The 23,485-nt window shown below is 37.0% G+C and overlaps 1 protein-coding gene across 1 annotated transcript in view; it reads left to right on the top strand.

The window, feature by feature from the left end:
- Nucleotides 1-22,136, top strand: part of CRTAM (cytotoxic and regulatory T cell molecule) — a 36,623-nt gene extending 14,487 nt beyond the window's left edge. Inside the window, exons 3-11 of the mRNA XM_072612914.1 lie at nucleotides 803-955; nucleotides 2,831-2,971; nucleotides 5,496-5,657; nucleotides 7,097-7,162; nucleotides 9,017-9,091; nucleotides 11,214-11,291; nucleotides 16,735-16,881; nucleotides 19,100-19,186; nucleotides 21,393-22,136. Coding sequence (XP_072469015.1) covers nucleotides 803-955; nucleotides 2,831-2,971; nucleotides 5,496-5,657; nucleotides 7,097-7,162; nucleotides 9,017-9,091; nucleotides 11,214-11,291; nucleotides 16,735-16,881; nucleotides 19,100-19,186; nucleotides 21,393-21,526 — 1,043 coding nt within the window. The 3' untranslated portion in view covers nucleotides 21,527-22,136. The remainder of the gene's footprint in view (nucleotides 1-802; nucleotides 956-2,830; nucleotides 2,972-5,495; nucleotides 5,658-7,096; nucleotides 7,163-9,016; nucleotides 9,092-11,213; nucleotides 11,292-16,734; nucleotides 16,882-19,099; nucleotides 19,187-21,392) is intronic.
- Nucleotides 22,137-23,485: the final 1,349 nt, after the last annotated feature.

Genomic DNA, 23,485 nt, shown 5'->3' with positions numbered 1-23,485 from the left:
TTGTTCCAATTGAAAAACACATCAAAACATTTCAGAAGCTTTTGTCCCTCCTTCCTCCTCCTCCATGTACCTCAAAGTGACCTAATTCTCTCATTTCAATTCACATCTGAGATAAACTGTAACTTCCTGGCCTGAGATTGTGGTGCCAATCAAGCAGGCACATTGGCTCAAACACTTGCATTTGGTTGCCACTGTCAGAGGTGTTGCTTCTTTACTGAATGCTGAAGTATTGTCTAAATCCTTTAGAAACTGTTCAGTATTGATGACAAAAAGCACATGGATAAGACATTGGAATCTAGGGGAGCTCTTCCTTCCACTAGTCGTCTCTATTATAATGATACAGTTTATACTGAATCAGATTCAAAGAAATAAATCATAGGAGGGAATATATTATAATATAGTCTAGTCACATATAATCAAACACAAATTTACAACTTTCTTCTCTAACTCATGTCCAAAACAGAATCCTTATGTCGGTTTTCTTACCAATCTATTCACAGAATCATTTTAGATCTCAGCTAAAAATAACAATTTACCAATCCAGAAACAACTTTATTCTGTAGTGTAAAACTCAGCTATTAACACTAGCATCTAAAAATAGCTAAACGAAAGAAATTACATTTGGTCCTTTAAAGTGTGTGTGTGTGTGTGTGTGTGTGTGTGTGTGTGTGTGTGTGTGTGTGTGTGTGTGTGTAAAACCCTCACCAAAAACCCCTCTTCTTGGATTTAATCATTCACTAAGCTGTTTAGGGTCATCCTATAGTCACATTTTTCCTATACAATTGTTCTTTTCCTTCTGCAGCTTTAAAAAACCGAAAATACCAACTGCTACAACATTCCAATGAACAACTCACCATCAGCATAAGGAATGTAACTCTTCAGGATGAAGGCGTGTACAAATGCTTATATTATAGCAAACCAGTGAGAACCAAGGAAGTGAATGTAATCGTATTAGGTATGTATTATAATGGCAAATAAACTACCTGGCTTCCTACAAGATTGCTGTAATCCCATCTTCTGCAGGAGACCTTTCCTGGTTTCCCCAGCTCCTTTCTGGGATTACCTTCCATCTACTCTGTATTAATCTAGTTATTTTCATATTATCTCCCATGAGAATATGAGCTCCTTGGGGGAAAGAACTGCTTTTGTATTTCTTTTCATCCATAGCACTTAGCATGGTGCCTGGCATGTAGTAAGTACTTAATAAAAGTCTGTTGACTGATTGACATGGTCCACAGACATAAATTATTATTTGAATCCAGGCTACAAGGATCCTATTTGCAACCAAGAAATATTTTCTGTTTATTTCACCTTCCTATAATCATCATCATCTACAGCAAGGTTCAGCAACTTATGGCATGTGGGCTAAAGGTAGTAAGGAGATAATTATTTGTTCAACAAATGTTTATGCAATACACTAGGTATTATGCTTATTATATTAGGCTTATGTAATACTAGGTAGGTCCCATGAAAAATACAAAGAAGAATAAGGTATAGTCCCTGCCCTAAAAGGTTTGCATTTTTAATGTGGGAAATAAGATCTTTACAGACATATTTCATGCTGTCTTGAATTATACTTAAATGTCCTAGATGGTTTTAATGAAGTGTTATTAATGTTCAGAAGAGAGAGATATTACTTCCAGCTGATGTGACTGGTGAGGACTTCACGGGAGTACCATTTCAACTGGGCTTAGAAGGATGTGTAGGTTTTGGTGGGAAAGAAAAATTCATGCATGAGGAAGTGAGAATAGTCTAGTTGGCCGATAATGTTTCAAGTGTGACCCCTTCCCATTTTTAAAAGTGGGAAAGGATCCAGAGGAAGTAAACAAATGAAGACTTTACACTGTTACCTCTGAAAGGTTGACCTTTGCTCTGTAGAAAAAAATTCAATAAAGCCCAACTGGTTAATGATAAAGCTATATATTTAGCAATTGTGTGTGTTTGTCCTTCATTGCCAAAGAAGACTATGGCCATCAGAGAAATGATGACATGACTTGCACTTGACTTTGTTTTGAGTGAGGGAGGGCTATGCAGGTCACCAGCCTCACTTCTCCTCCAGAGCCATCTGAATCCAGTGACCAGATATTCATCAGGATGACTGGAGATGACCTAGGATGAGGCAGTTGGGGTTAAGTGACTTGTAAAAGGTCACACAGCTAGTGAGTGTCAAGTGTCTGAGGTGAAATTTGAACTCAAGTCCTCCTGACTCCTGCACTGGTGCTCTATCCACTGCCCCACCTAGCTGTCCGCTTGCTACCCAAAGAAGGATCTAAGGGTTGGGATAGTGGAGACAAGGAAAATGGCTCCTGGGTGTTACTGAAAACACACAGAAGAGTGGGATAGAATGCAAATAAAGGAAAGGACCAAAATGTAACAATATAGTGTTTCTGGAGCAAGAATGAAAAGGATGCAAACCTACAGTGTTTTAATGGCAGGAGGAGTGGGGAGAGTAGTTTACATTTAAAAGATTAAAAATAATCATTGAATTATAAATTGTTACATATGGAAGGAAACTTAGAGAACATCTATTCTAACCTCCTCATTTTCCAGATGAGAAAACTGAGGCTCAGTGACTTGCCTAGGGTCACACAGATAGCTGGTAATAGAGCTCTGGTCAATGAAATTAGTCACATGCCAAGCAGTCAGGAATTGACTAGCTACTATAGGAACAAGAAACAGAGATTGCCTGGCCCATTAAAAAGTCCAACCTTTAAGATTTGTTGATGGGAGTGCTGAGATTGTAAGTTCTTGAACTGAAATATACCCTCCAAGACTGGTTTGATTTAGTAATCATAATGTTTTCTCTCCAATTTCCTCAACTTTTATTTAGCAACTCCTTCCAAGCCAACACTGGAAGCATCAACCATCAGAACTCCCAATGGGAAAGATGTGTTACTAAAATGTTTCACAAAAGGAAGCAAGCCCCCTCCACAGATAACCTGGCTTTTGAGCAATGGTATTGAACTTCATGGTAAGTATGAAAAATGTTTCCCAATTCCAAGTTTTCCTTGCTCCATAAATTTCCATGAATTTTGACAGCAAAGTATTTGGAAATGTTTTGGCACCCTCTAGTGGCAGAGAAAACCAAAGAAATATAAAATAATTTGCCAGTTTGTCAAATGCTTTCGTTGAATCAGCTAGAAGGAATATTAGACATTATCTAGTCTAACCCTTACATTTGGCATGAACTGAGGCTCAGAGATAATGAAGTCACATAAATGATAAGGAGCAAAGTCAAAATTAAAATCCAGGTACTCTAATTCCAAATCTAGCACTCTTTCTAACCAGTTGATATTATGTCTTAATCTTCTAAGTCTTATTAACATCATTAAAAACAAGCTAAAAACATAAAATTCACTGTCTCAGATAGCTCAGCCACATTTGACCCATTATCCTAAAATAAAAGGAGTTAAACAACTTAACATAAAATTGCCTGGACATTTTCAGAGATAATAAAAATAGACTTGATTTAATGTTCACAAACAGAGCAGATATTATTTTAGTACTACATAACGTATGGAGCAATACCACCAAAAGACATGAAAAAATATTCTATTAAAAAAGTAACTGTATTATGGTAGCTGTTGAATTGAGTCTTGAGTTGAAAGGAACCTCATCTACTCTCTAATACAATCTCCTACCCAGCACAGAATTCCCCTGTACAACATCCCTTATGTATAATCATACAGCTTTTTCTTGAGCATGTGAAGTGATAGCCCATTATTTCATTAAGGCAGACCACTTTGAATTTCCATAATATATTGAGCTGAAGAATGAGCACTGAAAAAGACCATTAAATTTGACAAGACATCACTGGTAACTTTGGAAAGAATATTTTCAGTTGAATGGTGAGGTCAGAAGGCAACTTGTTTCCCTTTTTGATCATTCTAAATGTAAGCTTTTTCTGACATCATGACTATATCTGTCTCTTTGCCCATTTCTACTGGTTCAAGTTCAAGTCCCTAGGACCAAGCTGAAAAAATCTAATCCCTCTTCTACATTACGGAGTTTGAAGTATTTGACCCCCAAGCCTTTTCTTCTACAAGAAAATCAACCCTGATTCCTTCAAACCAAATCTTCATGTCACAGACATGAGACCATTCACAATTCTGATTGCCCTCCTATGGATGCTATCCAGCTTGTCAACATATTTTCTAAAATGTGGTTACCAGAACTGAAATAATATCCCAGTTGTGGTCTGACCAAGTTAGAATAAAAAGGAATTCTCACTTCCTCATTACTAGAATCTATATCTCTTTCAATACAGACTAAGATCATATTATTCTTTGGGGGTGAGGAGGCTGCCATAAAATACTGTTGACGTAAATTGAGCTTTTATCCCACTAAAATCCTGAGAAATTTTTCAAATGAAATGCCCTTTAATCACACCTTTCCTACCATGTATTCATGAGTATGGAAGTCAGTTTCTTGATCCCAAATGTAAAATTCTATATCTGTCCCTATTCAATTTTTATCTTATTAGGTTCAACCCAGTTTTCTACCCTGTCAACATCATTTTGAGAGGATACTGACCCTATCTTTTAATACATTATCCTAGCCTTGTGTCATCTGAAAATCTGATTTTAAAATCTCCTTTCTTAGTTCTGCCTACTGACTTCCCTGGCTTCCTTTACATCCCAACTAAAATCTCATCTGTTATTTGAAGCCTTCCCCAATCCCTTGTGGCTTCCACCTGTTGATTATTTCCTATTTATATTGTATATAACTTGATTTGCGTGTGTGTATTTGTTTGTATGCTGTCTCCTCCATTAGATTGTAAGTTCTTTGAGAGCAGAGACTACCTGTTGCTTCTTTTAAATATCCCCAGAGCTTAGCACAGTGTCTGGAACATAGTAGGCTTAATAAATATTGATTGATTGATAAAGGTGCAATCTATTTCTTTATCTAAATCTTGGATAAAAATGTTAAGTGGCATAGGTCCAAGCAAAGACTGAAGGCACTCTACTGGGCATCTCTTTCCAAATCTCTACTCCTTTTGCCTTCTGAGAAATAAAATGTCAAAAAACAAAACAGAACAATTTCAAGAATCTATTAGTTTCTCAGATTTTGATATATAAAAATGACAAGGAGATTATTACTTAATAATTATTTGTAGTTTATGATCAGAGAATATGTGTAAATATTCAGGTAGAAAACTTTTGTCCAATTTTTATTTTAACTCCTCTGTCTTCACCACTTACAATAGTAATGTACTATTTTTGATCAATAATGCTGCAAACCTATCACAGATAGGGCATGGGCTTTAAGTTGAATCTGTGATCTCTTGTGTGGTCCTTGTGACCAATGATATGAACTTGAAAAATGTCTGACTGAGCTTAATTGTGCAATCTAGGACTACAGAACAGAGCCTGGCTGACTGGTCTTAGTGGGAACTTAACCCCAAGTTTGGTCTCATAAACAGGTTGCTCTAACTGATTTTACTTAAAAAAAAAAAAAAAGGCACCACTTCAATTTCTTTAAAAATTGTTGTTCAGGTGAAACTCAACATACATTTGAACATGATGGAAAGAAATGTAATACAACCAGCACACTTAGAGTTCGTGCATATGGGGAAAATGCAACAGCTAACTGCCTTGTCCAACATGAAGGCCTACGAGGAGAAAAGCTGGTAGTGCCATTTCGGTTTGAAGATTTGGGTAAGAACAGTGAATGAACATTATGTGTATGCATATTAACAGATGAAATGGGATGGTAAAGTTTTCCAGAATAAGATTATTTTCATGATACCCTTCCACTCTCCCCAACTCTCTCAAATGGAGAAATTCTCTAGTTGGGTCTAGAGGATGCAAACATTTGATGGGAAAGGGAATGGGAGAGAAAGGAAAGGAAGGAAGGAAAGAGAAGAGGAGGGAGGAGAAGGCCATTAACAGGTTAAAAACTAGCACAAAACTGCATGCAAATTAAATCTTTGGCAATACATTTTGATTACGATTTTACATAAATTGGCCTCAGTTTTATTTCAGTTAAGCATACAGAAGCATCTAGATTAAGTTGTTTATTTGTACTTAGCCAGAAATAAGATGATAATTTTAGCATTTTGCCCTTCCTATCTTTTTTATGATGTGGTTACTCTTTAGATTTATGTGTTTGTATATGTGTATAGGAAGAGATGTTCCTTAATATTTGGAACTTTTGAGTTTAAACATGTAAATAGCCAAACAATATTTAATAAATTAGATAATGAACTTGAAAATTGGTAGGTTAGTCTAGGAATCTCCTTAACATCAGATTATCTTTCAAAGTCAATTTATTTTCAAAGGAAAAAGAAAGCTCCATAGAATCTTTTCTATAGCCATAGCTCAGATTTACGTAACACTTAACAAAGCAATTTCCTCATAATAGCCCTGTGAGGTAAATGGAACAACTATTATTATTTCCATTGCGCAGATAAGGAAACTGAGGCTCAGAAAACCTAGATGAGGAAGCTCATTACTGTCAGGACTTAGATCAGAACCCAAGTTTTCTGAGGCTAACACTAACCAATTCTCCTGCTAACCATGAATGTCCCCCGAAGTTCTGTCCTGGACTTTTTTTCTCCTTATCTCTTCATGCAAATAAGAATAAATGACTAACAAAATTTCTAGTTATGGGTTAAGACAACCCCTTATTTGGAACCTTTCATACTTTAATTGTGGAGTTGAATTGCTAACATCCCAACATTCCATACCACTCATTCGCCAAGGAGTTATTTGAGTGGCTGGGTTAAAAAACAAAACAAAACAAAACCTGAGACCCATGAAACCTGATTAAATGATGTAAACTTTCTCAAATATTCCTACTTCTTGATGATTCATTGTCCCTACTCCACCTCCACCTGTAAAACGTTATTTGGTAGGAGGGGATCATGGAAGGCTTATTAAAGGTAGGAAAATACTTTTTTTAATCAAAGTGTCAAATAAGTACTTATACATAAGGATAAAGTAGAACATGAGAAAAATGAATCTTTATTTTCTAGAAATTCAACTACTGCATTATGTCATTGTAGATAGATGATGCAGAATAAAGGTTATAAAGCAGGCTCCCTAATGTAATTGATCAAGATTTCATGTCTAATATATTTGGCTCTTTTGTTTAGAATCCAAACTAGTACCAGCAGCTGGCCTGGGACCCACTACTCCAATAACTCCAAGTATCCAAAAAGGTACTTTAAAATGTGTCATTTTTTCATTTAGCTAATAAGTCTGTATTGGTACAAAGAGATGTTAAAAGAGTTCTAGTCACACTTTAAAAAATACTGCTTTTGAATTAACTAATAGATTATTATATTTTATTTTTATCAAATAAGGATTTCCCCTCTCTCATCAAGGCAGAAAACATGACTAGAGGGAGCTGCCATACCTTGACGTAAGGGTGGGTCTGAGGAAGGAGAGTAAATAACATTCAGTCTTTCTTATTAGAGGAAGTAGTATGCCACATAGCTTTTTAAGGGTAATTAAATGAAAAAAACTGGGGAATATCTTTAAAATAACTTCTTACCTGACCTAAGTACCCAAACACCTTGACTTCTCATAAATTACATGAGTATCTACTAGACTAAGACCCCTACGGGGGCAGGGAAAGAGTCTAATCCAAACTTTATTTCTCCTCCAATGCCTAACATTAGATGAATGTGTGTTGACTATATGGGATATAAATAATTTAGTTGTAACCCATACTGAAAATGAAAGTGACCAGAAGGAACTAAGCCAACACTGTAAATTACAAGAATAATTTACGACAATCTGGAAGACTTAAGAAGTTAAGGAAGCATTGCTTTCTATATGACTTCTTTTAAAAAGGAACTTAGGCTTAAAAGAAAGAAAGATTTTGATGCAGTATTATGCACCTGAGAGAGGCAAAGTCACAGAGAGAATAGAGAGAGGGCCTTAAAGACACTAAGGCCTGGGTTCAAGTCCTCTTTCTGACACATTCTGGCTGTACGATGCTAGGCAAGTCACTTACTTAACCTTTCAGACAGCTCTCTTAAGAGCATGGTTGAAGAAATGGCGCTGACCTACATTAGTAAAGGGAGTTCCTGTCTTGGGAGTTCCTTCTTGCCTGGGAGTTTTCTTTACCAGTGATATCATATGTCCAGTCCCTATCCCTATAATGTCATATTCACATAAAATGTAATCTATTTAGGTCCTTACTATTTGACAATAGTCACTTATAAATTTAACAAATATATTCACATACATATAGATGTATTATACATTATGTGTGTATATGATTTGCATATGTATACTTATGCAAACACACACACACACACACACACCATATGTAGTATGTTTGTTGCCTGGACCTATGAATAGGGAGCTCTCAGGTCTGGAATTTCTTTGAAACTTATAATTTTAGAGAGTTGCCTGGGGCATTGAGAGGTTAATGACTTGCCCACAGTCACACTGCCAGTATGGGTTGTAGGTGGAACTTGAATGTAGGCCTTTCATCTCCAAGGCTAACTCTCTAGCCACTATACCATTCTGCCTCTTAAACAGGGGCAATCCTAAATCCACACATTTACCTTATAACTGCAGCCAAGCATGTCAGTACTTAAAGGTTCTGCACATGATCATCTAGATGGCCCAGCGGGTCAACAGATAGGTAAAACATAGAATGAAATGTAAAACTAAATCAATAAATGAATTTTTTTTTGTTTTACGCATTTTATTTTTTATTTTTCCCTAGTTACATGCAAAAACAATTTTCAACATTTGTTTTTAAAACTTTGAGCTCCAAATTCGATGAACATTTATTAAATGCCTATACATGCCAGGCGCTATGCTAACTGCTGACAATACAAAAAGAGGCAAAAGACAGTCCCTGCCTTCAAGGAGCTTATAATCTAATGGGAGGAGAACAACTGGTACAAGTCCCTTAAAGTATGTAGTTCTAGGGCTTTTGTAAAATAAACAGGCAAGAGTCAGGCTCATTCTGGAATTTCTTCCAGACACAATATGGAAAAAGTCAATCTTTGTATTTTTAGATTTTGGTTTCTTTTTCCTTTTAATTCTAACAGGTCCAGATTCAAATTCAGATAGTATGGAAAACAGCACTTTGTCCTTTCAATCCTCTCAGCATCCCACTGAACCTGGTAAGTCCTTAAACTGTCAGGCCTTAAAAGGGTAGGTCTTATTCCTGAGAAGCCTGCTTCAACTCCATTTTTTGTGTCTTTCTGATATTTAAACTTTTTTTGTTTTGATTGAAAAATTCCAATGCCTTATCACATATGGCTCTAGAATTGTAATGTTCTGGAATATCTCTACTTTCATTATGTACTCCCAGCATAAGAGAGTCTGGGATACTACAATCCATTGTCAGTTCTAGTCCCCCTCTTATTACTTAAAGACAAACAAAATTTGAAAAGATATGAAAGCCAAATGAATTCAGCATTGAAAATCTCATTTTAAGGTTTGCTTTTACGTAGCCAAGTCTGTGCTGCTTTTGCAGTGGAGTCCTCTGTCTACTAAGCTACACCATCTATGATGCTGTTCTTCCTACATGATTATAGATTTTAGATGATTCTCCTCCTCCTCCTTCTCCTTCTTTCTCTTCTCCTTTTCCTTCTTCTTCTCCTTCTCCTCCCCCTCCTTCTTCTTCTTCTTCTTCTCCCCCCTTCTTCTCCTTCTCCTTCTTCTCCTTCTTCTTCTCCTCCTCTTTCTTCTTCTTCTCCTTCTCCTCCTCCTTCTATCATTCTACAGTTCTTCCATGATGCATACTTACACAATTTGCTTACTTCCCCTGGAAACCACAAAGTGGCACTGTGCAACAGTCTGAAATCTCTGACGCTGGATGGATTAAACAAACTCTAGATCCAAATGGTGTTAAAGATAACCTTACACAAAGAGATCGTACTTATTCAGAGGGGGAGCTGCTTGCTTTTAAAATGTCACTTTCATCTAACTAATACAGGAAAGTCTGTATAGATGTGTAAGCAAATATTAAGGCTGAAAGGTAAATTAGCTTATATTTCAGCACATTATTTAATTGTTTCATACCTCTAGGTATTGTAAATCCTCTATTCCTTGTTCACAGAAGAAAAGAAGTTATTGCTTCACTGTCTTATCTTTGTCTTCTATAGCACTTATACATGCTCAAAAAAAATTCCTACCTTAGCTATCCCTGATTTAGGAAGTCAAGATTAGTTTGCACATTTCTCCCAAAATATTTTGACTAGGAGTTCTCTATTTCAAAAATAGAAGATCATCTTTACAGTGAAAGGACATTAAGGTAGTTTGGAAATGTCATTTATTTCATGTAAGCTTAATTTAGTGGAAAGAGAATTGGATTTGGAGTAAAGAGGCCTAGGTTCAAATCCTGGCTCAGAGACAAATGATGTGTGACTATTGGGTGATAATGTAACTTCTGGAGGTAGGAATATTTATGTAAATAGAAGATTGAGAGCCACCACCCGAGTCAATTAAAACCTGAATTCAAGTCTTTAAAGCATACTGGCTATGTGGCCATGAGCAGGTCACTAAACCTCTCAGTGTCCTAGACAACTCTCTACTATAAGTGACAAACAGTTGCTGATCACTTTTTGGGAGAGGAAATTTCCTTACTAGGAGTTTCCTACACCAATGGAAGCAGACTGAGTGAGACCTTCTTCCACCCCCCTCAAAAAGAATTACCTACCTCTCCAGACTGTTGTGAGAAATTTATTTTTAAAAATCCTTAATAATTATAAGAGGTTGTACAGAGTAGTGGACATAGAGCTGGTCTTGAGTTTTAAGTACAGCCTCTGAAACATACTGGCTGTGTGACCTCAAACAAATCACTTAACTTTTCAGGGTTTGTAAGCAACTCTTACAGGAGTTCTTAATCTGTGGCCTGTGAATTTTTTTTAATGTTTTGATTTTTGTATTTCAATATAGATAACTTTATTTGTAATGCCACGTATTTTGTTTTATGCATTTTAAAACATTGCTTTGAGAAGGAGTTCATAGGCTTTACCAGACTTCCAAAAGGGTCCATGACACCAAAAAGGTATCTCTTATTTATTCAAACACTGCAAGTCGTAGAGAAGGCCTTGATCTGCATTGGGAAAGGGAGTTTCCTCAACTTAGAGTTCTCTATACCAATGAAAATCAAAAGACCAGTCCCTATCCTAAAGTATTACAGAAATATGAGTTGTTCTCATTGCTATTAACTCTCCAAACTACTCTGGAATAAAAAAAAAAATATGAAGCTAACATACCTTCTTTTCTGCTTAACAGTAATGGAAGAGTTCAGTTCTGTAGATATGAACACAACAGGACATGAACAAACTAGTCAGAAATCTGACTTCACCACTGGTAAGTTCACTTATCCCACTATGAATAGATACTTGACATTTTAACCTCCTAATCACCAAATTCAATGAATATTTTTCCCCAGTTCTCAATGTCCTTGAGCTTTTGGCAATATTAGACACTGATGACCCCTCTTCCTTTTAAATTTTTTTATTCAAAATTTAAACACCAAAAAGAGAATTGTCAATGGAGAAAACAGAACACAAAAAGAGGATTCTATATGAAACCATGAATACCCATTTCCTACTTGCTTTTGTAAAAAGTATGTCATTAATTCTGCATGTTACTTTCAACATTTTCCTGCTTGTCTGCCTTTCCTCTTGAATTTTTGTTTTCTGTTGTGTCTTTAAAAAAAATATTTCAACGACCTTCTTTTTCTTTGGCACCACAATTGCTAGCCCTCCTCTTTCCAACCACATTTCTCCCTATTAAAAACTGAGAGAAAAAACGGAAAACAAACTTGTAAGAAATGAGTATAATCACACAAAATGAATCCACATGGTAGCCATAGCCAAAAAATGTGTCATGGGGTAGGTGACATGCTTTCTTACAGGTCTTCTGTAGATAAGGTTGGTCATTCCATTGATCAGTCCTTATATCTTTCAAAATTGTTTTTCTTTATAATGTTACGATTTGTAAAATTTTTTCTAACTTTGTTCTGTATCAGTTCATACTACCCAGGATTATTTGATGGCATCTCTTTTGCAATTTCTTATGAATACTGTATTACTTTATTTAATATAATGTAATATTCCATTATATTCATGTGTCACAATTTGTTCAGTCATTCTCAGTTGTCTAAGAGGCAATTTAAGGTACCTCCTTATGTTCTAATTCTTTTTCCCCCCTTTAAATTCACCCTTCAATATGAATAAATTGGTTTTCCTTGTGGCTAGGTGGTACAATAACAGATAGAATGCTGGGCCTGGAGTTAGGAAGATTCATGCTCACAAGTTCAAATCTGGCCTCAGACAGCTGTGTGACCCTGGGCAAGTCACTTAACCTTATTTGCCTCAGTTTCCTCATCTGTAAAATGAGCTAGAGAAGGAAATGGCAAACTATTCAATATCTTTGCCAAGAAAACCCCAAAAGGGGTTTTCACAGAGAGTCAGAAACAACTGAAACAACCAAACCACCACCACAACAAATTTCTTTCCCAGTATTACCATTCTTTTTAACCACTTCCCCAACCCATTTGTTTACCTGTTGAGTAGTTTTCTGCTAAACTCTTTGTGGTATTCAATCTTCTTTTTTTTTTTTTGGTTCAGATCCGAATGAGGTTAATCTATTGCCTGCTCCCCCACTCCTTCCTTTATGTTGTATACCCTTCTTCTTGCACATTCCAACTATGAAAAAATAGCAAATCCAACCCCTTCTTTCTCCTTTCTACATTAACATGTTCCTTTTTACTCTCCCTTCTCTTTTCCCTCTTCAAAGTCTCAAAGCAGAATCAATTTTCCCCCAGGACCATTGTTTTTCTTATTTAACTCCCTCAGTACCCTTTGAAGACATTAAGCCTTTGAAGGGGTACTTCTTTCTCCTCCATCTTAGATTGCTAGCATTACACCATGATATAGCTCTTTCCAGATGTTCACCTAAGTTTACTTTTCTAAAGATTCTCTTGACTCTTGTGTTAATATTTCAAAGTTCCTCCCCAGCTCTGGTGTCTTGATCAGGAATACTTGAAAGTCATCCATTACATTATTTTTTTCCTTGTAGGATTACAATCAACTGTGTAGATTAAGTTAGTCTTGATTATAAGCCTGTCTCTTTTATCTTTTGGAATATTATCTTCTAAGATCTCCTCTAATTTACTGTAGCACTACAAGATCTTGTGTAACCAGTGGTTCCATGGAACTTGAACTGCTTCTTTCTGGATGCTTTCAGTATTTTGCCTTTGACCTGGGAACTCTGGGTTTGGGTTATGACATTCCCGAGACTCTTCCTTTTGGGGTTTCCTTCAGGAGATGATAGGTTCATTCTTACTATTTTTACTTTCTCTTCTGGTTCTAATAGATTTGGGGAATTTTCATTTATGATTTCTTGAACTTTAGTGTCCAAGACTTTTTAAAATCGTATTTTTAAAGGAATCTAATGATTCTTAAATTCTCTTTGATTTTTCCCCAGATCAGTCGTTTTTATCAGTTTACATTTTCTTCTATTTTCTCAGTATTTTTATTTTATTCTATCATTTCTTTCTGTCTCATGGAATCATTAGTTTCATTTTGTTCTAGTCTAGTCTTTATGGAATCTATTTCTTAGATAAATTTTACTCCTTGCTCTTCTAAGCTATGTGTTCTCCTTCAGAGCTCTCATTTAATTTTATCTTGTTTATTTCTCCTAAGTAGTTATATAATCCTTGTGAAAAATCAATTTCTTCCTTTAAGTCCCTGCTTGTAATTGTCATGGAGTTACTCATTCCTTTTTGGGATCTCTAGGTCTACAAAAGAAACTTTTTAATTCTAGTTAGTGTTTTCTTTGACTTACTCATCTTTCCAGCTGTGCTTCCTGAATTTGGGGTTTTGTGCCAGACCAGGCTGCTTCCCTTGTGGTATTTTTGAGTGGAGTGGTCAGCCCTACTTGGTTTTGCCATGAGTCTGCTAGATTCTTAAGCTGACCTTCTCTTCTTGAGCTTAGGCCTCCCAGGATTTTTGAAGTTCAGAATATTAGACCTTCAGAGTTCTCTCAGGTATCTGATATATTAGGGTCTTTGGGGCCCCTGGACCTCAGCTATTTCTCTGGTTGTTGCTGCTTTCCAAGGTTCTCATCTTGGCACTTTCTGACCACCCTGAGATCTTTTTCTCTCTTTCTTTCTTCCTTCCTTTCTTTATTTCTCTCTTTCTCTTCCTTCCTTCCTTCCTTCTTCCCTCCCTCCCTTCTTTCCTTCCTTTCTTTTTTATTTTTAATGAGGGTTGAGGGTACAGAGTTTGGTTCTTGCTGCTTCCAGTCACAGAACCCTGAAGATTACGGGTACTTCTGGCTGTTTTTTTGTTTTTGTTTTTTGTCATCATAGGCAGCTGCAGGTTTGTTTGCCCAGCTTTGCAGTTGGCCCCTGGGCTTCTCACTGTGTTTTTTTGGGGGGGAGGGGGGGAGTTGTGTTTTGGCATTGCTGAATCAGAATAAGTCACTTTCTATAGTTTCTTGTTGGATTTCTTAATCATTATTCAGTGAGATCTTCAGGTCCCAAGCAGTTAGCTCTGAAATTAATAAGTCTTATGGGACTTAGAGAAGCCCAAGGATCTCAAAAGATCTCAAAGAACCCTTGTGTTACTGTCTTGGCAGCTTTGGTTTATTCTGAGTTATGAGTACTATTTATGCAGACTATTTTATAGATTTGATTTCATCCTCTGTTATCCACTTTTGAATATATTTTTAATATGTATCTTCTAAAAACACAAGTTTGTCAATGAATTCCCTGTGTATCCACAATATTTCCTTCTAACAACTCCTCCTTTTCCTCTATATCAGTATTGTTTCTCTTTGTGTCTTCAGAATATCTTTCTTGAAAGCTTCCCATCATCCCTCCTAGACTTCTTTTAGGATTTTTCTCTGAACCTTTAAAATGAATTCTCTCTAAATCTAGGGAGCTCATCAAATTATATATGGTTTTTCTCTCTTATATCACAAACTCTAAGATGGAGTGGTCACTTCCCTCTCAGATTTCCATCAGTTCTACCCTAGCAAAAAGTTATTCCTTATTTATGAAAATCAGATCTGGAACGAAGTTTCCTTACTTGGTTTCTTCACTTTCTGAAGAATAACAATGTATCACTAAGGCAAGTCAAGAATTATTACTCATTCTCTTCTGAGAAGGGAGGGGGAGGAAGGAGGAGAAGGAGGGAGAGAGAGAAAGAGAGAGAAAGATCACACCATTCGATGCCCAGTTTCCATGCCTTTGTTGACATCATTCCCCCTTCTCTCCACTCTATAGCCTACCCTTCCTTTGAGGACCTGTTCAAATCCCAAGAAGCTTCCCTTACTGCCTCAGATTTCAGTGATCATTCTCTTCTCTGAACTCACAGGAGTTTAATCTCAGACTCATAGGGGACCTCAGACACCCTCTAGTTCAACCTAAAGTGACACAAGAATTCCATCTAAAGCATCGCCAACAAGGGGATATCTTCTTTCTGAAAAACCTCTAGTGAGGGGAAGCCACTACATCCCAAAATAGCCTATTCCACCTGGGGGTGGCTCTGATTGTTAGGAAACAATGAGCCAAACTCTGCCTCTTTGCAACTTCCCCCATCAGTCCCACTTGTGCCTTCCAGGGCCAAGCAGAACAAGCCTAATTCTCTTCCCCACAAACTAAACCTAGTAAAAAAATAATAATGTCATCTGGCATCGCCTGAGTTTCCAAGACAGTTTGAAGGTGCTGTAGAGTCATGTGTTCGGTATGTCCAATAGTAGAGTACAGAAGTCCCTCGTGATTCAGCTTTGACTCCACTTGTCTCCACTTTTATGGGGACTGCAAGTGTCACCTGTCCCCACCCGCTCCCAGATAGATCTGGGAGCTATTCATATTATTATTGTTACTTATTTGATATTTAGCATTCATCACCTTATATGGTCATTTATCTGTTCGTGTTTATCTTAATTGTGAGGCCTTAAAGAGCAGAGAGAACATCTCATGCCTCATTGTACTTCAATGCCCCATGTGTAGTAAGTACATGTTTGGTTTAGATAATGATTAGGATGTTGTTGAGAAAAATGTCCTCTTCTTTTCAGGTGTGTATGTGTGTGCACATGCATGCACATGTGCGTGTGTATAGAAAACAATATCATGCCCTCCCTTAAGGTTCTCCCTCGAATCTTTTTTCCAAATTCCCTAATCAGTTATACTGCCATGTTAAAAGAGACACTCCTCAGTGAATTGAGCACCAGCCCTGGAGTCAGGAGGATCTGAATTCAAATCTGGCCTCAGACACTTGACACTTACTAGCTGTGTGACCTTGGGCAAGTCACTTAACACCAACTGACCCCTCAAAAAAAAAAAAAAGACATGCCTCAGTGGTCCAAAAATTTTGAGGGGAAAAAAGCTAGCAGTCATGCAAATGTCCCCAAAGTCCTAGCAGAGTAGAGTTTTAAGCTCCTGAAGTTTGAGGCATAACACTTAGTCTCTGCTCTTTATATCTCCTTGTTGCCCACATATTAATAAATAAATAACAGTGTAAGGTGGTGTGTGTCAAATACTCAACAGATAATAATAATAACACTATTAAAGCTCACAATTACACTAAGACTTTGGGGACACCTTGTATATGGTGTTTTACATGCATCATCACGTTTGAGTCTTACAACAACCTTTTGAGGTCGCCATTTTACAGATGAGGAAACTGAGCTTCAGGGACACTAAGCGATTTGCCCATGGTCATGCAGCTAGTTAAGTGTCAGAAATAAGACTCGCATGATGTGAAGCATCTAAATTGCTCTACTTTATCTCACACAGAAGCAAATCCAACCTCTGTAGAACTCACAAAGAAGAAACATGGAATTCTCTTGCTCACGCTGGTGTCCTTCCTCATTTTGGTCCTGTTTATCATAGTACAACTCTTTATAATGAAGCTATGGAAAGCACATGTGACATGGAAGAGAGGTAAGTTTCAAAACAATATAGCTGTATTTATATTATATGCACTGTGTCAAAACAACTGGAGGGAAAGGTGAATATTTCATTTTGTTAGTTGTTTGCTATACAGTATTCCAGAAGTGTTGGTGCAAGCCACTGAAGCTTAAAACTGCACTAAGATTTTTGGGACACTGCCCATAGGGATCACACAATCCTGATGACTGATTTTTCTCATTGAATTCTCTAAATTGCTCAGCTATTTTTTCAAACAATATGAAAATAGTCTCTGCATTTCTACTTGTTTTGGATATAGGTTGCAATGCACAAAGGAGGCAAAAGTTATTCAGGGAATTTATAGCAAGATAAGAAAGTTGCCTAACCAAGTCCAAAGACGGCCACTTTGATGACTGTATAAAATGGACTGGCTATAATAACAGTTCACATTTATGTTGCACACTCTCATCACAACAGCGCTGTGAGATAAACAGACTAAGTATTATTACATTTCACAGTTGAGGAAAATAACAATCAAAGAAATTAAGTAATGTGCTCATAGTCACTTAACTAGTAAGTGGCTAGTGAGTGGCTATCTTTGTTGTTGTTGTTGATAATCAAATTTCATATCAAAATCCAGTCTGTCCCATTTATTATCTTTTTTAAGGTACTGGAAAGGATTTGAACTGAATATTATTCCATGCTTCACAAATAAATAATTTCTTCATCAAAGCTATGTTTTTATTATGAAGAACTGTGCATATTCTATGTTGTGGGTTATTAGGTAGGCTAAAAATGGACTTGGAGCAGCTAGGTGGTGCAGTGGATAGATATTGGGCTTGGAATAAATACGAATGTAGCCTCTGAATTTCTACTGGTTTGGAGAAAGAAAAAGCAAACTATTCCAATATCTTTGCCAGGAAAACCCTAAACTGAGTCACTGAGAATAAGATACAACTGGAAAATGACTGAACAAAAAATGGACTTGGGGATAAGAATGATTTCTAACCAGCATTGATAGCACGTACCAAAATTTAGTATGCTGGAGGAACCATGATTAGTGGTTTCAGTCCTTAGGAGTTGATTTTTTTGTATTGTTTACAACAATAAAAGTGCTGTTATAGGAGGGCCTGACTGTCCCTTCCCTGTTTTACTCTCACCAATGCAATCCTGTTCCTACTGCTCCACCTAGATTAATACTCAAAGGTGTAACTCTGTGAGAATTTCAATGATCCTGGCATCATATTTTATAAATAATGCTATAGTGACTGACCCCAGTCAGTCACTCATTTTCTCTATTGTACTTGTACAAATGAAGAAAATATTATCTTTTCTAGTAATATCCCTCTTTTCAATTTTTCACTCTCAAAGCTGTCCAGGAACCACCATAATGTGCATTTTCTGAACAATATTTGAGTTTACTATTCTATCATTCCCTGTCCACTGTTAACACTCTTACCACAGTGTTGGACCCATAGTAGACACTCAGAAAATAACTCATATTTGTATGGAGTGCTCACCAACTCCTCCCTTCATGCTGGTGTGGAGTGAATAATCAATCTCCACCAATGAGAAGAGTCATATGCAAATAAGTTTTCAGCTGAGGGTTACATTTATAATGTGATTTTCTCACAAACCTGGGTGGTAGGTGCTGCAAATATTATGTTCCTGCCCTCCCATGTTACAGGTGAGGAAACAAGATCAGAAAGGCAGGATGGTGTAGTATAATGGAAAAATTATTGAACTTGGAACTCTACTGCAGTTTAGCTGTGTGACTGTGGAAAAGCCCTCTACAATTCCAGGACTTGGGTTCAAATCCCACCTTTGCCTCTTACTATCTGTGTGACCTTGAGTAAATCACTTAAGTACCCTGGGCCTCCCTTTCATCCCTAAAATAAGCATTTTCAACTAGATGGCCTCTGGACTAAATGAACCCTTCCAGCTTTACATCTCTGATCCCATGATCCTCTCTGGGTCTTCATTTCCTCCTCAGTAATATAGGAAAAATACCTCACTATCTTTGGAATTGTTGAAGAAAGCATTTGGTGAACCTTAAAACAGTATGAAAATGTGACCTATTATTTATACTAACACATTGTTTGGATGTACTTATTCCATACAGTAATGTGATGAAATAAGGGAAGAAATACATGTTTTGTACAACTACAAACACTCATGGGAAATTCTAACTCAAAGTACACATCTATGTAATCCCTAGGAAATACTAATTTATTTTTTTTTATGTAAACAGAAAGCGACATTTCAGAATTGACACTGGAAAGTTATAGATCTAGGTCGAATAACGATGACGCATCATCCCAGGAGAAGAATGGTCAAAGTAAGTTTATTCTAAGGGACCACAAAAGAGTTGCACAATGAGGTTTCTTAATTTTCTATATCTCCTTAACACTTATTGCTATTTCACTGCCTTTTTCTACCATTTTTGAAGAAGATATGCCCTTACAGATCTAGTCATAAGCACCATATTAACAAGTCCTAGTCATATTCATTCTATGAGGTCCACTTTAGATACATAGTGGTAAAATTCACAAAAATGAGGTTCTAAGAATGAACTTTTCACATAAGACTGTGAATTTACATAGAAATTTCTCTGCTCTCTGAATTCATTGAACTTGTACAATATATTATAAAAAAAATTAGGATGACGTGTTTAAAAGGGGAGACTCTCTGTATGGTACAGTGTAAAGAGTTCTGAATCTAGAGTCATATCATAGGGACTTGACTTTGACCTTTAAAGCCCTCCATAACCTGATTCCTTCCTTACTTTCTAGTTCATTTATCCCTTACTCCCCCTCCACATGCTGTACCTCCTTGCTATTTCTCAGACAAGACACTCTATCTGCCCACTCTGTAGATTTTCACTGGCTGCCTCTCACACCTGGAATTCTTTTCTTCTTCATCTGTCTTCTGGCATCCCTGGCTTCCTTCAAGTCTCAGCTTAAATCCTGCTTTCTTGGGGGAAAAAAAGCCTTATTTAATGCTAGTTCTTTCCTTCTAAGGTTATCTCCATTTCTCCTGTACATATCTTCTATATACATCGTTGTTTGCATGTTGTCTGTCCCATTATACTACTAGCACGTTGAAGGTAGGAGTTGTTCTTGCCCTTCTTTGTAGCACCAGAAGCATACAGTAAGCACTTAGCATTGTAAGTGCTTGATAAATGCTAGCTGACTGACTGATCTGGTTTCAAATCCCATCCTTCTCTCACTACCTGTATGACACTTAGCCTTGCTGGGTCTCAGTTTCCTCACTTGTAAAATCAAGACTATAGACTAGATAGCCTCAGACACTTTCTAGCTCTAAATCTTACTGTAATATATCCTATTATAGCTTATCCAGGTAACCAGGTAACCTGGGTTTCTCTGAGATACAGAGAAATGCATGATGGAAAATGCAGCTCTGTGGGTGATCCTATGATCTTAAAATTCCTTAATAAAATGTTAAAGATTCTAATAAATAATTACATAGAAAATTCCTAGAAGTGAATTATGCAAATAATTCTGCTATTACTATTATCTCTTTGTCTTTCTGGTAAAAATTTGGTAGTCAAAAACACAAGATCTTTGGTATAAAGACAGGAAGCAGAATATAGGTGAAAGAATGCTGAAGAGGAAATGTAGAACACCTGGGTTCACCTTCTGACTCTGCCATTAGCTCACTTACCTGGGCTTCTGTATCTTCATCTGTAGGTGATCTTGTAGGCCATTTTTCTACTCTAATATTCTACAATTCTTTGATCTCACTAACTGAAACCTGCTTTATTTCAATGATATAAATTAGTTTGTAGCTATCAATGTGAAAAAAATGCATTAAAGTCTGCCTCTCTTTTCTATTGCATTTGAATGAGGTTCTCCTGGGAATTTTGGTTTGGAGGTGATAGATTCCTATTTCTCTTTGGCCTAATGCAGTGAGAAACAATATCAAAGAATGAGTGTACTTGAAGGCATGAATGAGTTGAATAGATGAAAACATGAGAGGCAGGAGAAAATGCCCACAACCTATTTGTGCCATGCTTATTAATATTATATATTATGCATGCAAAACAACAAAAACTGAAGTTCTCAACCTAGGGTCTGTGAACTTTTTTAAAAATATGATAATTGTATTTCAATATAATTAGCTTTCTTTGTAATCTTATGCATTTTAAAACATTATTCTGAGAAGAGATCCATTGGCTTCATCAAGCTGCCAAAGGAGTCTATGACACAAAAAAGGTTAAAAACCTCTGAATTTAAATAATCAGGTGACTCATGGTATACTCAGTTGACTAATTTCCATCAATAAATTTTAATTTTAATCTTTAAATCCCTTAACATATTAACTTGCGAATATAAATTATTTACAAAGGGTCCTCTTGCATCTATATAAATGAGCAAGGAGGTATTCATTGCCCCAAAATATCAATTGAACTGCAGAGACTTTTATTATTCCTTATATCTTTGAGTCATTTAGAGGATGTGGACTTGGAGGGAGGATTTTTTAAAACTAAAACAAAATTTCACTGGGCACTATGTTTCTTCCAGGTTTCAGTAAAAAGTGTGGTATGAAATACATTATAACATCATACATGGAACGAAAATCCAAGAACCCAAAAGAAAATATACAGGATTCTACGGTGAAGCAAGAACGGAATCATCTACCAGAAACTATTGTATAATGCTTGATACCATGTTAAAAATAACACAACATGGTAACTCAGGGTATCATCACTGACTTTAAAAAGAAAATGAGCAAATAGCTTATCCAAAGAACTAAAGAGCTCATTTTGACCTCAGTGGAACAGACTGTACAGGACATTAATACTGCTGTCCTCAAACAGAGCAGTGTAAGCAGTATCCCATTAAGATGATCTGACTGGAGTCAGAACAGCAAACTATGGATATAAATGGAATTTTTGTTTACCTCCTTCTATGCCAAACACTACTTCAGAGCAAGAGGATTCTATTGAGGCTTGTGGATCAAGGTCAAGGTGACCAGCTGACTTAGATGAATACCAAAATTTTCAGATTACAGGTTTGGACAACTTTTTTGTTGTTGTTAGGGAATTCTTTTATTTTTTCTCAATTCTTTAATGTTTTTATTTAAAGTTTTGAGTTCTAAGTTCTATCCCTCTCTCTCTCCCCTCACCCCTCCCTGAGATGGTAAACAATTACATATAGGCTACACATGTGCAATTATGTAAAACATTTCCATATTAGTTATTTTGTACAAGAAATAAAAGAAAAAATGAAAGTGAAAAATAGCATGCTTCAGTCTGCATTCATGCAATAGTAGTTCTTTCTCTGGAGGTGATTCATCATATGCTTCATCATTAGTCCTTTGGGATTGTCTTGGATCATTGTATTGCTGAGAATAGCTAAGTTGCTCACAATTGTTTATTGAACAATGTTGCTGTTACTGTGTGCAATGTTCAACTGGTTCTGTTCAGTTCACTGTGTATCAGTTCATATAAGTTTGTCCAGGTTTTTCTGAAATCATCTTATGTGGGTTTGGACAACGTTAAAAATACACATCTTCCCATATGGAGAATAGTAATATAAACTACCTGATTTGGGCCAGCTGGAAAAGTAAAAAGGGGAAATTCCAAAATGGTCTCAGGATAAAAGAAACATAGGGTGAGGGTGGAGCCAAGATGGTGGAGTAGATGGATGGACCTGTAGAAGCACCCCTCCACAGCCCATAAAATACCTATAAAAAATGACTCTAAATAAATTTGAGAGCAGCAGAAGCCACAAAACAACAGAGTGAAAGAGATTTCCAGCCCAAGGAAGCCTGGAAGGTCGACAGGAAAGGTCTATCAGACTGGGTACAGAGCAGAGCACAGCCCAGCCTTGGCTGCAGTGTGGCAGGGACAGGACTAGAAAAGGCTTCAGGGGGCAGAATCCCCAGCAGCAGCAGAAGCTGCAGTTTCCAGATTGCTCAACTCACAAACACCAAAGATAGCTTCAAAGATCAGTGAGAAAGCTCTTTTGCCTACTTGAGAAGGGAATGGGGTCTGGCCCCACCAGTCACAGCCACTGCAGCGGCAATGTTCATTTTTGGCACCCTCACCTAAAGCTGCTGGGGGAATTGAGCAGCTGATCTAGATTGCAGGCCTGAGTGGCTTTCCTGGGTTGAGGAAGAGTGCTAGTGTGGTGGAGCTGGAGGTGGTTATGGAGAGGGAATTGCACTCGCAGATCATAGGCAGAACAGAATGCTTGTGGTTGCTCACAGATAAGAGTGCAGGCCAGGAAAGGAGTAAACTCCTCTCCCTTGATTGTGCCACCTTGGAGGAACTGAGAACTTACAGGTCTCTAAAGTATACCCTACTCTTGACAATGGACTCAAAAGTCAAGTAATTGGCTGGGAAAATGCCCAAAAAAGGAAAAAAATAAGACTATAGAAGGCTACTTCCTTGGTGAACAGGTATTTTCTTCCATCTTTTCCACTGAGGAAGAACAATGCATACCATCAGATGAAGACCTAAAAGTCAAGGCTTCTGTATCTAAAACTTCAAAATAAATATGCAGTGGTCACAGGCTATAGAAGAGCTCAAAAAGGACTTTGAACATCAAGTAAGAGAGATGGAGAAAAAATTGGGAAGAGAAACAAGAGTGATGCAAGAAAATCATGAAAA

This window comes from Notamacropus eugenii, chromosome 5 (genome assembly GCF_028372415.1).
Source record: "Notamacropus eugenii isolate mMacEug1 chromosome 5, mMacEug1.pri_v2, whole genome shotgun sequence".
Taxonomy (NCBI): domain Eukaryota; kingdom Metazoa; phylum Chordata; class Mammalia; order Diprotodontia; family Macropodidae; genus Notamacropus; species Notamacropus eugenii.
Note: the sequence above shows the minus strand (reverse complement) of the source record. Positions and strands in the feature narration are given on the sequence as shown.